Source organism: Bison bison, unplaced genomic scaffold, assembly GCF_000754665.1.
Source record: "Bison bison bison isolate TAMUID 2011002044 unplaced genomic scaffold, Bison_UMD1.0 scf7180017864181, whole genome shotgun sequence".
Taxonomy (NCBI): Eukaryota; Metazoa; Chordata; class Mammalia; order Artiodactyla; family Bovidae; genus Bison; species Bison bison.
The window spans coordinates 842294-857633 of NW_011494753.1; the positions used below are offsets into that span (position 1 = coordinate 842294).

Genomic DNA, 15340 nt, shown 5'->3' on the forward strand with positions numbered 1-15340 from the left:
CATGGGAAATAGATGGGGAAACAGTGGAAACAGTGTCAGACTTTATTTTTCTGGGCTCCAAAATCACAGCAGATGGTGACTGCAGCCATGAAATTAAAAGACGCTTACTCCTTGGAAGGAAAGTTATGACCAACCTAGATAGCATATTCAAAAGCAGAGACATTACTTTGCCAACACAGGTTCGTCTAGTCAAGGCTATGGTTTTTCCTGTGGTCATGTATGCATGTGAGAATTGGACTGTGAAGAAGGCTGAGTGCCAAAGAATTGATGCTTTTGAACTGTGATGTTGGAGAAGACTCTTGAGAGTCCCTTGGACTGCAAGGAGATCCAACCAGTCCATTCTGAAGGAGATCAGCCCTGGGATTTCTTTGGAAGGAATGATGCTAGAGCTAAAACTCCAGTACTTTGGCCACCTCATGCGAAGAGTTGACTCATTGGAAAAGACTCTGATGCTGGGAGGGATTGGGGGCAGGAGGAGAAGGGGACGACAGAGTATGAGATGGCTGGATGGCATCACTGACTTGATGGACCTGAGTCTGAGTGGACTCTGGGAGTTGGTGATGGACAGGGAGGCCTGACGTGCTGCGATTCATGGGGTCGCAAAGAGTTGGACACGACTGAACAACTGAACTGACGGACTGACTGACTGCTTAACACTCCAAGTTTCCAATGCAGTTGTTGCTATTAAGTCGCTAAATTGTATCCAACTCTTCTTCAGCGGGCACAGATTGGATCCCTGGTCAGAGAGCTAAAAAGTGAAGGACAGGGAAGCCTGGCATGCTTCAGTCCATGGGATTGCAGAGACAGACTCGACAGCAACTGAACAACAACAGGGAGCTAGGATCCCACATGCTGCATGGCAGAACCTAAAAAAAAGGAAAAGAATCACCATGAGAGGTAAACATAAATTAACTAAAATCCCCTGAAGGGCAATGGGGAAAGGAGGCTCTGGTTTCTTTACTGGATCCATGGACAACTTCAGAGGAAGGGTAAAACAGCCCCAGGGTGGGTAGAGATTGTATTGTGGGAGGAGAGGAAGAAGGAGAAAGTCTAGAACAAGGTACTGCTGCTGCTGCTGCTAAGTCGCTTCAGTCGTGTCCGACTCTGTGCGACCCCATAGGCGGCAGCCCACCAGGCTCCCCTGAACAAGGTACAGTGCTCCCATATTGCAATCTGATGTGCTGATGTAAAAATCAGAACACAGGGGCTAATAAATGACATCATTTTCCACTTTGTGAAAATTTTTTTGTATTTGTTTTTGGCTGCATCCGATCTTAGGGTTAGGTTGTAGCAGCGCACAGGCTCAGTAGCTGTAGATCGTGGGCTTAGTTTCCCTGTGGCATGTGGGATCTTAGTTCACCAACCAAAGATTGAACCCATGTCCCCCATATTGGAAGGCAGACCTTCCAATGGATCTTCTACTGGACCACAAGGGAGTCCCTATTTTGTGAAATTTCTTAAATGGAGAGTTTAACAGTGGCTCAACGTTGAGTCATTTACCTGACTATCCTTGTTCAGATTCTCCCAAGGCATCCTCCATATCTCGCTGCCATATTCATAAGCTTTAAAGCACACCTCTGAAGTGAGCTGAGAGGGCATCAGTGGAAAACCACACGTAACCATTCAGGGGCCCTGGGGTCTTCAGAAAACTTGAATCCCAGAGGCATGTGGGCAGCAGACCTCACCCACTATCAGTCTAGACTGTGGTGTAGTGGTTTAGTCGGTAAGTTATGTCTGACTCTTTGTGACCCCAAGGACTATAGCCTGCCAGGTTCCTCGGCCTATGGAATTTTCCAGGCAAGAATACTGGAGTGGATTGCCATTTCCTCCTCCGGGGAATCTCCCTGACCCAGGGATCGAACCCGGGCTTCCTGCATCTCCTTCTTGGCAGCGGATTCTTTACTGACTGAGCCGCCTGGGAAGGGGCTTCCCTGCTGGCTCAGATGGTAAAGAATCTGGCTGTAATTCGACCCCTGGGTCGGGAAGATCCCCTGGAGGAGGGCATGGCAACCCACTCCAGTATTTTTGCCTGGAGAATTCCCATGGACAGAGGAGTCTGGCGGGCTACAATCCATGGGGTTGCAAACAGTCAGATACGACTGAGTGAGCACAGCACCTGGGAAGTCCATCAATCTAGACTACTGACACTGGAAATGATTTGGGGGTAGTGGACACACCCTTAAGAAAATCTGCCAAAGACATCACTTTCTGGGTCATCCTTCTCTTAATTCAGCCCCTGTTCCCTTTATTGAGCTTTATCATTTTGTTGTTAGACTCCCAGAGAGTACACATCACATATATGTACAGTTTATTCACTAAAATGGGGAGAAAATTCCCATAACTTCAGAATGTCAAGTTACATCATCAAAGTTCTCTGTGTAGAAGTAGAAGTAAGTGTTGACAGTACTTCTTGTATGAGTTTAAAAAATTGGACAAATTTCACAATGTGGAGTGTCCTTTTCAGTCAATAGTATTGCTTCAGGCGACATAATGTTTCACAGATCTTTCCTGTAACTTCCAGAAAAGTCAGCCAGCCAGATTTGGTTTCAAACTTCTTTACAAACCCATTTTCCTACAAGAGAACAAAGTTAACATTTTAAAAATCAGTGGAGACTAAATTTGTTGGAATGAAAAGCAAATAAACTTTCATTTAATTAATGTAGGTAGTCTTCTCTATATTTTCACTGGTTTTATTCTATTCAGCCTCATTACCATTCTCTATCTTCAATTCCAGACCACCCTAGAGCAGTACTGTCCAACAGAAATATAGTGCAAGCTATATACGTAATCTTTTTAGCCACAGGTTTGTTTTTTTTTTTTTTTTTTTGCTGGATCTTTCTTATTTCCCCAAGCAGGGATTGAATCTTCTCCCCTGGAATTGCAACCATAGAGTCCTAACAACTGGACCACCAGGAAATTCCCAGTAGCCACATATTTAAAAGTAAAAAGAGGCAAAATTAATTTTAAAAATATAATCAATTTATCTAAAAATATTATGATTTTGGGACTTCCCTGGTGGTTCAGTGACTAAGACTTTGTGCTTCCAATGTGGGGGGTGTGGGTTTGATCGCTGGTGGAAAACTAGGATCCCACATGCCTTGCTGTGCATGGCCAAAAATAAATAAATACGTAGATAAGGAAACAAATAAATTGTGATTTCAATATGCAAGCATGATGGAAATAAGATATTTTACTTTATTGGTACTATATCTTTACTATCCAGTGTGTTTGAACTTACAGCATATCTCAATTCAGACCAGCCACACTGAAACTGTTCAACAGTCACCGGTGACAAGTGGCTACTGTATTGGATGGCATAGCTCTAGAGGGTAGAGAGTCTATCTTTCCCCCGCTGCCCCCCACCCTTCTTTTTCTTCTGAATGTTTGGGACTAAAATATGCATTTATTAAATAATTTTATTTATTGATTTGTTTTTGGCTGTGCTGTGTCTTTGTTGCTGCATGCAGGCTTTCTCTAGTTGTGGCAAATGAGGGGTAACTCTCTAGTTTCAGTGCTCAGGCTTCTCGTTGCAGTGGCTTCTCTTGCTGCAGAGCAAGAGCTGTAGGTGCTTAGGCTTCAGTAGTTGTAATATGTGGGCTCAGTAGTCGTGGCTCTCCAGCTCTAGAGCACAGGCTCAATAGTTGTGGCACATGGGCTTAGTTGCTCCAAGGCATGTGGGATCTTCATGGATAAGGATCGAACCCATGTCTCCTGCATTGGCAGGCGGATTCTTTACCATTAAGCCACGGAAGCCCCTGAAATAAGCCTTTATTTGTAAACTCCTTTGTGCTGAGAGTCATGAGGATGCAACAGTAAAGTCAGATTACATTCATTCCTTTTTTAATCAGACTTTTTTTTTTTTTTTAAGAAGCATGTAAACTGGACCCCCTGGAGTAGAAAATGGCAACTCAATCTGGTATTCTTGCCCAGAAAATTCCATGAATAGAGAAGTCCATGGGGTTGCAAAGAGTTGGACACAACTGAGCAACTGAGAATGCATGTACACATAAACTGGACACTGTATTTAATTAACTTTTGATTTATTATAGAGCACCCTCACTGAAAAGCACCGCTGAGCTTATCCAGCCTAATGTCCTCTCTTATTTTGACAAATGAGGAAACAGAGATCCAGAAAAAAATGTTATGTAAGTAAGGTTACCTGATTTCTTAGTACCTGGACCTGTACTGAAATGAAAGCACTGCTCTTTTCAATCCATAAATTTTCAAACCACTCCCAAGAAGATTAGAAAATTGTTTAAAACAATTTTTTTAGATGTTCATCTAGTAAAGTTCCATTTCTGGGGTTATAAACGTCTTCAAGTAGTTCGTAGTTCACAGTCTAGTGTGACTAACACGAAAGTGTAAACCAAACATATTTCTTTGACTGAGAACTCAGTAATGCTACGGAACTGTCTTTTGGAGCATCACCGGCAGCGAAGACTAACACCATTCAGAAGAGTTTTCCATTGAAAAGATTGCATAAGAAAGCCAACTTCCGCCTCCGTGTGAAGTGTGACATCATGCCTGGAGACGCTTGCTGTCACATGCTCACAGAGGGGACAGGCTGCTCCTGCTTTTCTTCCTCTTTCTCCTGCCTTTACACACTCGGGCATTTCCCACCCGTCCCAGGTGTGGGATCCACTTCAGTGTTCCTCTTCCTAGAATTTCTATAAACCCCGTACTGTGGGGGCAACTCTACAATGATTTTTATTATTACCACAATGATCACCATTATGATCAGGCAGTTAATGGTTAATATGTCACCCTCTTATATTTATTAAAGTTCTAAAGCAACAACAAAGGAAAAAAACTGACAATTCAGCTATATGAAGATTCTTTTTTTTTTAAGCTATAAGAAACTAAAATAAGAACAACAGACCAGGATACTATTTATTACACATTTGCCATGAAAGAGTTCATTCAAACATAAGAGGAAATCATCAAGCCCTCAATAATTTAAAAGGCAAAGGCTGTTCAGAAGATAAATATCAATCATGAGCAAGTATATGGGGAAAAAACTCCACATTATCAGCTCTTAAATTCACATTGTAATGGAATCTTACTGTTTTTTAGACTTATTAACTTGACCTTGTTAATAGAAGTCTATTAAACCCTCAAGATTATGTTTAATGGTTCCACCTAATGCTGATCAAGTTGTGAGCTTGTCCCATTGGTAGCAAAACTTTTGAAGGCAATGTGTATTCCAAAATGTATGAGTAGTGTGATTATAGATGAACCAATCATTCTATTATAGATGAACCAATCATTCTATTGTGAGAAGGTGATCATGAGGCAGCCTCCTTTTTTTTTTTTTTTTTTGAGGCAAGGAATAAGACTTTATTTGGAAACCCAGCTGACTGAGAAGATGGCAGACTTTAGTCTCAAAGTAACCATCCGTTGGGCCCTGGATACCAAGTTCTTTTCTAGTGTCAGAGAGAGAAGCAATGAGGAACTAAAGTCAAAAGGCAGAATGGAGAGGGAGGGGCAGTGAAAGGCAGTCTTCTTTTATGCTGTGGGGGTGGAAAACCATCTCCATGTTTAGTATTGAAGCATTATCTCTAAGAAGGAAAAACAGAAAACAACCCAAATGTCTAGCTGTTGGAAATTGCTTAAGTAAATTATGATGCATAAAAATGATGGGATAGTCTATAAACATTGGAAGTGTTAACATGGAATACGTAAGGCGAGTTATTTTAAAAATTCCTCTGACGGCTCTGATCACTCTGCTATGTGGGGAACAGAGCATCGCACTGCAAGCTTGGAAGCAGGGAAGCTGGGAGGAGCCTATTGACACAGTTAAGTGAGAGAAGACAGTTGCTCCAGTGTGCTGGGTGTGCAGAATCAGAATTTGCTGATGCGTCAAATGCAGGGTATGCACGGAAAGAGTCATAGAGGACTCCCAAGGGGAGAGAGCTGAGCTGGTCAAGTGGAAAGGATATTCCACAGATACTCCCTGAAGGAGCCCTCAGGGAGACCTGAACTACACTTAACCTTATTCTTCATTAAATGATTTTTAAATCTCAAGTTAAAATTCAAAAAGATATACAAGAAGAATCTGGCCCCCAAATCTATTTTATATATCAAAGGATATATAAAAAATTTTGAGCTTGTATTACCTCATTTTGGAAATGCCTTTGCCAGGCTGAACACTTGGTTAATCATCTACACGCCTGTGTAGGTCCTTTGATTTGCCCTCAATTTCACCAGACCATTATTGAGAGCAAGATGATCATAAGAAAATAAAACCTACTTTGCATAACACTTATGACTCAGACTTCAACATGCTGGTTACATGGAAAGCACCAGTTCTGATTGTACATTCCTACTTTCAAAGGGGGCTTTCTTTTGGTATTAGAGTAGTTTTAAGAATTTGCATATTTAAACTTTTTGGAATTTTCCATGTAACCTTCACAGTTGTATTATATCTGACAGTTTACAAAACACTCTTACAGAAAAGTTCTTTCAATTTTTAACGGTATATATTATTGTCTTTATTATACATTATGTGAGGTGAAGTGAAAATGTTAGTCCCTCAGTTGTGTCTGACTCTTTGTGAACCCATGACTGTAGACACCCAGGTTCCTCTGTCCATGGGATTCTCCAGGCAAACATACTGGAGTGGGCAGCCATTCCCTTCTCCAGGGGATCTTCCCCACCCTGGGATTGAACCCGTGTCCCCTGCATTGCAGGGGAATTCTTCACTGTTTGAGCCACCAGGGAAGCCCATATATTATGGAAAATATTATTTTATATTATATTAGGAATTTGGGTCTCAAGTGACTTCAGTAACTCACCCAAGATCATACTTCTAGTGAGTGGGAAAACCGGAATTTAGATCTCACTTTCAATGCCAGTTCATTCCATCACCCCATTAACAAATATTTGCTGGCTATGTTCTATACCACAGGCCCTGGGCCAAGCATGATGTATTCGGTGTGCATTAGGTAGAGGTGATTCCTCTCATGTGAAGCTGGAGGTAGAGTATCCTTTCCACTCGACCAGTACAGGGGCAGGAGAGTGTTTTACTGAAGTGGGCAAAAGCAGGAAAGCCACCTGGCTGCAAAGGAAAGGCAGTCCCAGGAGGTGAGATGAGTGTCTTCTCAGACACATTCTACTGGTTTTTAAGAACCAGGCTTTCCTCATGAATGCCAAAGACTGCTAAGAAAAAACTAATAATAATAGCACTGGCTCTCCTGTCAGATCTACGAGAGCCTTTTCATTTCTAGTATGTCACGCTGGCAGAGACAGGAGGAAGTAATGGTAAATGTGGAAGAGGAATAAAAAGTGACATGAGAAGCAGCAAAGAAAAGAAAGAAAGGAAGGGAGAAACAAGGGAGGGGGAAAGGAGGGAAGGAAGAAGGAAAGAAAAGCAGCTCAAGATGATAAAAATGAAAAAAGAATAAATCTCACTGGTTCCCCCCCACTCCCTTTAGGGCATCTGTTTTAGATGGTGGCTAATATCTAACTATATAGCTGGTGATATAATTTCTGGAGATTACACCTATCTATTCAGGGAAGTTGGGCTTCCCCAGGTGGTGCCGGTGGTAAAGAACCCACCTGCCAGTGCAGGAGACATGTGAGACTCGTGTTCGATCCCTGGGTGGGGAAGGTCCCCTGGAGGAGGAAATGGCAACCCACTCTAGTATTCTTACCTGGAGAATCCCATGCCCTACAGTCCATGGGGTGCAAAGAATCGGACACGACTGAGTGACTGAGCAGATATTCAGGAAACTTAGGTGATACTATGATGCTACTAATAATAATAGCCCTAAACTTGTATTGAGTTTACTACTTAAGAAGGCTTTCTTTCTTTCCTTGCTATTCTCTAGAACTCTGCATTCAGTTGGATATATCTTTCCCTTTCTCCTTGGCTGTCTGCTTCTCTTCTTTTCTCAGCTATTTGTAAGGCCTCCTTAGACAACCACTTTGCCTTCTTGCATTTCTTTTTCTTTGGGATAGTTTTGGTTACCACCTCCTGTACCACCCCCGAAAGATTAGTAGCCTTCTAGAATTTCTCAGAGACAATTCCATACCATCCACTAATTATCAATTCCAGGAACTTACAACATTTACTGTGAATAAGTTAAAAATTTTCAGGAATATTTCTTAATTTTGTGTGTGTTACAAATACAGTGCAAGCTCATATGTTGTTTTTGTTACTGTTGTTGAGTCACTAAGGAGACATGTGAGACTCGTGTTCGATCCCTGGGTGGGGAAGATCCCCTGGAGGAGGAAATGGCAACCCACTCTAGTATTACTAGTACTCTAGTGTCTGACTCTTTGCAACCCCATGGACTGTAGCCAGATAGGCTCCTCTGTGCATGGAATTTTCCAGGCAAGAATACTAGAGTGGGTTGCCATTTCCTCCTTCAAGGGATCTTCCTGACCCAGAGATCAAACCTGCATCTCCTGCAATGGCAGGCAGAATCTTTACCATTGAGCCACTCATATGAAGTTTGCCAACTAGGATTTCTCTACACATAGACCTCTGTGCTAGAAACCTTCCTGCATTCATTTGAAATCTACATAGCGTAATAGCTGCAATTCCCACCCATCCTTCAGTATAGCTCCCCACAGCACCCAGAAGAAAACATGACCAAATATCTTGCATGCTTTGTCCAGCCCCAAGTCAGGCTGAGTTCCAAGAAAAAAAGGTGATAGAGAAAGGAGAGTGATTGAAGGAAGCCCTTTCATTATGCAGAAAGATCTCAAACAAAGTGCAAAAGACATCAAGTAAAAGATTAATACGTGTGATTTCATCAACTTTTAAAACATTTATGAACACCAAAGACATCTATAGTTTTAAAAAGCAATCAACATATTAGAAGATATCCACCATATACAAGGGGCTTCCCAGGTGGTATTAGTGGTAAAGAATCTGCCTGTCAATGCAGGAGATGTAAGAGACATTCAATCCCTGGGGAAGATTTCCCTGAAGAAGAAAATGACAACCCACTCCAGTATTCTTGCCTGGCAAATCCCATGGACGGAGAAAACTGGTGGGCTACAGTCCATACAGTAGCAAAGAGTCAGACACGACTGAAGTGACTTAGCATATATAAATGCTAAACACAAAATAATTTGTGTTCAGAATATTCCAAGAATTCCCACAAATCAGTGAGAAAAAGACAAAAAATGGGAAAATGGACACAGGAGAGAAATAGGCAGTTCCCTGAATAAGAATTACAAATAGTCAATAAACATATGAAAAGATGCTCAATGTGAAAAGACACTAGTAATCAAGGAAACTGATTTTAAAAAGAATTAAAACAGCAAGACAGAAGACTGCCCTGGCAGTCCAGTGGTTAAGACTCTGCGCTTCTATTGTAGGGGGCATGGGACTAGGATTCCATATGCCACAGGGTGTGGACAACAACAAAAAGATAATTAGGTATGTATTTTTAAGCCAACAGAGTAGGGAAAATATGACAGACCACCATAACGTAATATTAGTCAGCTGGGATGAAAGGAAATGTGGTGTATTCCATCAAGCTGTGATAGGAGGGTAACTAGGTTAGAATCATTTAGGAGGATAAGCATCTACTAAGTTTGAAAATGTGTTGACACCATGACTTAGCCATTCTATATCCCAGTATTCACCCTAGAAAAGCACAGGGAAGACACGACTAAAGATATCCAATGAAGTATCGTTCATGAGAGCTCTGGAATAACTCAAAATAAATAACTATCCATCAGCTAGAAATGATCATTCAACAGCATTCACATACAACAGCATATATGTAGTACTCTTTTGTGTGTATGTGTGGCCATGTTAGGACTTCCCAACAATGTGGGAGACCCGGGTTCAATCCCTGGGTCGGGAAGATCTCCTGGAGAAGGACGGGATCTTAGTTCCCCAACCAGGGACTGGAACCCATCCCCCTGCAGGAATCTTAACCACTGGATCTCCGGGGAAGCCCTTGTGCTGAGCTCAGTCATGTCTGACTCTTTTGGACCCCATGGACTATAACCCGCCAGGCTTCTCTGTCCATGGGATTTTCCAGGCAAGAATAGTGGAGTGGGTTTGCCATGCTGTCCTCCAGGTGATCTTCCTGACCCACAGATCAAGCCCATGTCAAGAACTATTTACACAAACAATTTCTGAAAGGCTACCCATTCCAGTATTTTGGCCTGGAGAATTCCATGGACTGTATAGTCAATGGGGTCGCAAAGAGTTGGACACAACTGAGCAACTTTCACTTCAAATATTAGTATTAGTATTGTTAAATATTATTTAACAACTTATAATTTTTTTACAAAGAAGTGCTATGTATATTTTCTATAGATATATCCAACAAGCATTTTTTTTTTATTAATAGGGATGCTTTAATAATTGATAACAGTGGACAGCTTTGAGAAGAGGGGAGGCCAGGGATTGTGGGTTGAAGAGAGGATCTATGGGAAATCAGTGATGTAAGAAAAGTGAGCATTGAGTTTATTGGAATATCAAGAAAAGTATGTACATTCAGCCGGGACAGGCCCCTTATCAATGAGTTGTGTGGGGTTTCCCTGGTGGCTCAGACAGTAAAGAACCTGCCTGCAATGCAAGACACCTGGGTTCCATCCCTGGGTCAGGAAGAGCCCCCTGGAGGAGAGCATGACAACCTATTCCAGTATTCTTGCCTGGAGAATCCCATGGACAGCTGTATAGTCCATGGGGCTGCAAAGAGTTAGACACGACTAAGCATGCGTGATATGCTACAATTTGAGTTGTGATCTAGGACCCCTGCATGGTCTCAGTTTTTGAGGCATTGATAATAAAGTGAATTTTTATTTGGAAAATCTTGAATAGATTCTAGCTGGTGATATAGTACATTATGTTTTTTTAATCGCCAAGCTTTCATGGCCAGAATTTGGTATATTAGAAAACTGGGCGGGGCAGGGAGAGGGGGCAGGAAGCAACAAACTCGTAAAAATTTACACCTGTCTTTTGCAACATAATAAATACCTAAATATAACAGATTCTAATATCAACTCATTCTGTACTAATTCTACATTGTCATGACAACCCTGGCAAGAGCTCAGTCCTGTGGACTAGACTCTGAAGAAGCATTAGGGAGGTGCTTTATTAATCCCCCAAACTCACTTCTTCAATTTACACTGTAGGTATAAAAACTGAAACCTCAAGTGTTTCTCAGCTATAAAGTTTTAAGATTCACTGGAAATCGGCTAGAAATGTCTTTTTTTATTATTTTAATTTATTTGGCTGTGCTGGGTCTTAGTCGCACCATGTGGGATCTAGTTCCCTGACCAGGGATTCAAATCCAGGCCCCCTGAGTTAGAAGTGCAGAGTGTTAGCCACTAGACAACCAGGGAAATTCCTCTTTATTTTAAAATTAAAAAAAAAAATTTAAAACAAACTACTCAAAGAAAATATAATCCTTTAGGTAAATTTCTTTTTTAAATTACCAAAGAGACTTGCTATTTCAATTCCTATTTTAAAGTAAAGAACAAAGAAAAATACTTCCATCACACATACCCAGCCTCCATTTTGCTTTATCCACTCTCCTGTATTTTCTGTGATGAACTCCGCCACAAAGTAAGAAATGTCCTTGCACATGTCCATGTCTGAGGCAATACACTTGCCCAGAAGTTTCTTGGTAAGAATACCTTCAAAGGCGAATATGGTTACAATCCTGCCCCAGTTAACAATGCCATCTTCAAATTCCTTTTCCATCACTTGGTTGAATATTGTTCTGGCAGTGTCTACGGACACCACATCAAACTTATCCAAGCACTGCTTCAGAGTCCTTTCCACTTCGTCCTGGACAGAGGAAGCCACATCTTGTAACACCCTGGATGTTTTGCTTGGCTTGGATCCAGGTTGCTGTATCTGCAACACATATTTCAGATAGTCCTCAGCCAGCCCGTGAACGTAGCCAAACTCAGTGTCAGTCATCTTCTCCTGGCTGGGGAGCAGAGTCTTGAGCCTGCTCACCTGCAAGTGACCGAGACAGTCTGAAGCTCAAGCTTGTGGAGCCTGGTGAAACATGACACATGATAGTATCTGGAGGCCGGTGGAATTTCTGTTTGCATCATCTAAAGCTATCCTTCCTCCTGGTCGCTTTCAGGCGTGGGCTGCAAGTGAAAGAGAAAGTATAAAATGTGAAAGAGGAAAATATCTCAAAGACAGGCCACTTCCTCACCCTGTAAGTGATTAATGTAGTTTCAAAGAAGTGGAGGAACCAGAACCCTCCTGCATTGCTGGTAGGATTATAAAACAGTTTTCACGAACTTTTACTGTGAAATATTTGGCAGTTCCTCAAAAACTTAAATATAGAGACTTTTCTGGGGGCCAGTGTTTAATTTTCACTTCCAACACAGGGGGCGCAGGTTTTATCCCTGGTGGAGGAACTAAGATTCTACATGCCGAGTAGTGTGGCCAAAAACAAAGAAAAAAAGTTAAATATAGAATTTCCATATGACCCAGAAATTCCAGTTATAAGTATATGCCCAAAAGAAATGAAAATAGGGACCCCCACAACTCCTGACACACGAATGTCTACAGCAGCATCATTAGAATAGCCAAAAGGTGGAGACAAACCAAATGTTCATCCACAGACGAAGGGATAAATGAATTGTGGAATGTTCTTAAGCCACAGAAAGAAATGAAGTCCCCATACACTTTACCGCATGGACAAACCTCCAAAACAGGACACCCAGTGGAAGAAGCCAAAGGTAAGAGCTCTCCTACTGTATCATCCCATTATGTGAAAGAGCCAGAATAAGTAAATCCACAGAGAAAGAAAGCAAATGGTGATTGCTGGGGGCTGAGGGGAGAAGGGAGTAACTGCTGAGTAGGTACAGGTTTCTGTCTTGTGATGAAAATGGTTTGGAACTACATCGAGGTGGTGGCTGGCTGCGAAACATTGTGAAGATGCTAAACGTCACTGAATTGTACACTTTAAAATGGGTCATGTGGGGACTTCTCTGGTGGTCCAGTGGGTAAGACTCCGAGCTCCCAATGCAGAGGGCCCAGGTTTGATCCCTGGTTAGGGAAATAGATCTTACATGCCACAACTAAAACCCAGCACAGTGAAATAAATATAAAAAATAAAGGGAAGAAAATAAAATGGATCATTTTTACATTATGTGAATTTAACCTCCAAAGGAAAAAAGTTCAATATAGCCCAGTGGCTAAGCTGAATTAATGAAAATTTGGAATACAGATTAGCAAACGGCCAGTAAACAGGGCCTCTCAAGCACTGCTGAGGCAACACGGCGCTTGACACTTTGGTGCTCAGATAGGATGACATGGGAGGGAAGAAAAACATATCTGCTTCATTCCTCACATCCCATTTACCCTAGAACTTTGGTTTTTTAGGCAAATATTTGTTGCATAACAGATGAACACAAATTTTTTAGAAGTACTATCAAGAATGAAAAATACGTTTCCCAAGAGCATTAAGCAATGGGTTAGGTGTTAAACACATACAATTCTAAAGACTGCAACACGAGACACTTCTAGACAAAACTAAAGGGGTTTAGGACTTCCCTGGTGGTCCAGTAGCTAAGACTCTGGGCTCCCAATGTAGGGGGCCTGGGTTGATGCCTCAGTGGGTAAGGAGTCCACCTGCCAATGCACAGGAGATGTGGGTTCGATCCCTGGGTTGGGAAGATGCCCTGGAGAGAAGGGAATGGCTACCCACTCCAGTATTCTTGCCTGGAAAATGCCATGAACAGAGGAGCCTGGTGGACTACAGTCCATGGGGTCGCAAAGAGTCGGACACGGCTGAGCGACAGAGCACACACACAGGGAACTAGATCCCACATGCCACAACTAAGACCCAGCACAGCCAAATAAACAAATAATTAAAACAAACAAACAAACAAAAAGACAAAATCCTGCTATAAGCCAATACCTCTATTTCCTCTTATTTAAGTCAGCCAAATTGTCCAACGTGCAGATAGAATTTAGGGGCCAGAAGGAACACTAAACTTGGCGTCAGAGGACCCAAGCCTCATTCCCACCCAAATCTCTGTTCCCTTACTCAGTATGTGCCCAGGGTTTGTAAAATGCAGCCATGCGCAATGAACTCCCAGGGGTGAGGTATGCAACTGATGACCCGTGTAGCACCTGTGACCACAGCTGGCACAATGTGGGGGCTTCATCAGCCCTAATTCTCCATCAATCTTTACAGACTAATGAGAAATTCGGCTTCCCAATAAGAGCATAACTTCCTAAACGCTTAGGTTCAAGTGAATTGCAAATCTGTCATTCATTTAGCTTTGGCACCAGTTCTGGGAAACAGTTGGTGGAAACGGTGAAAGTGTTGGCTAAGAAGAGCCCTGGGGAACAGATTATATGGCAATGAAGGCAGTCAGGGCACTGTATCCCTGTCTGCTGGCAGCATCTTTCTGTCGACCGAGAAGCCAGGGTTGCTAATAGGCAGGAGTAGAGACTGGGAAAAAGAGTAAACAGTGCAGGGTCCCTAGAGAGATGGGATTCACTATTTTTGTTGTTGTTGTTCTATCCACATATGGAGTAACTTTAATTCTTCGCCTCAGTGTTTCTGAAGAGTGGCAAACAGGAAAAAAAAAAAAATCCCACATACCTTGTATTTCTGAATTATCTCCAAAGGGTTAAGGAGGATGGGAGAGCTGCTGCTTAGGGTGCTGGCTGAGAGGGACTTGTGGTGGCCGTGAAAATGCACCCCTGGGGCTTCCTTGGTGGTCCAGTGGTTAAGGCTCAGCCTCCGAATGCAGAGGGTGCAGGTCAGATCCCTGGTCGGGGAACTAAGACCCTATATGCCACAGGGTGTGGCCAAAAGTTTAAAAATAAATTAATTACTAAAATTAAAAAATAAAAAGAAGAAAGAAAACAACAATGCACTGTAAACCTTGTGCCACAGTGGTGTAATTGCTGTAACTGACCAAGGGCCCCACGGCTGGTCCTTAATCTATCGCCCCCATGACTTTGCACAGAGGTTGTGCTGCCTGCAGGCTGTCCCTGTCAATGACTGGTCAAGGCACGAGTAGGAAGAGCCATCCCTGTAGGTCAGCCTCCTTTGAAAGGTGGCTCGATGACTCCTCATCAGCTTTGTGAAGAATGGCTGAGACTTTGCTCCAATTGAGACTCTTCCTCCTGGGTCCTCCTTCCTCCTGGTTCTTCTTCAGCCCAGGCCAGCCCACACTGTGGTCTGACAGCTCCCTCCCGGTTCTCCCTCACAGGCATTCCCCCCTCTAAATCTCTCGCACATCTAACCCTCTCTTGGCATTTTCCGCCTAGAGTAATAGAACAAAGGAGCACACAGACCTGTGGTCAAGTCACTTCTCTGGGATTTCCCCTGGGGAGGTTCTTCCTCCCCTCCTCCCACCACCTGGGACAATGCCTCTTGGC

The 15340-nt window shown here is 42.6% G+C and overlaps 1 protein-coding gene across 1 annotated transcript; it reads right to left on the minus strand.

Moving 5' to 3' along the window:
- Nucleotides 1-2261: 2261 nt before the first annotated feature.
- Nucleotides 2262-14809, minus strand: LOC104990909 (bcl-2-related protein A1). The gene is made up of 3 exons (XM_010843226.1): nt 14556-14809; nt 11480-12078; nt 2262-2572 (listed from the first exon to the last, which is right to left on the minus strand). Exons 2-3 carry the CDS (start codon nt 11897-11899, stop codon nt 2465-2467), a joined length of 528 nt encoding a protein of 175 aa, XP_010841528.1. The 5' UTR covers nt 11900-12078; nt 14556-14809; the 3' UTR covers nt 2262-2464.
- Nucleotides 14810-15340: the final 531 nt, after the last annotated feature.

What these genes read in the sequence shown, in the direction of transcription:
- LOC104990909 (XM_010843226.1), bottom strand. Translation starts at nt 11,899, where the DNA reads ATGACTGACACTGAGTTTGGCTACGTTCACGGGCTGGCTGAGGACTAT. An exon ending in TAAAGCAAAATGGAGGCTGG is followed by an intron (nt 2,573 to 11,479) that starts GTATGTGTGATG and finishes GTTCTCTTGTAG; the next exon opens with GAAAATGGGTTTGTAAAGAA.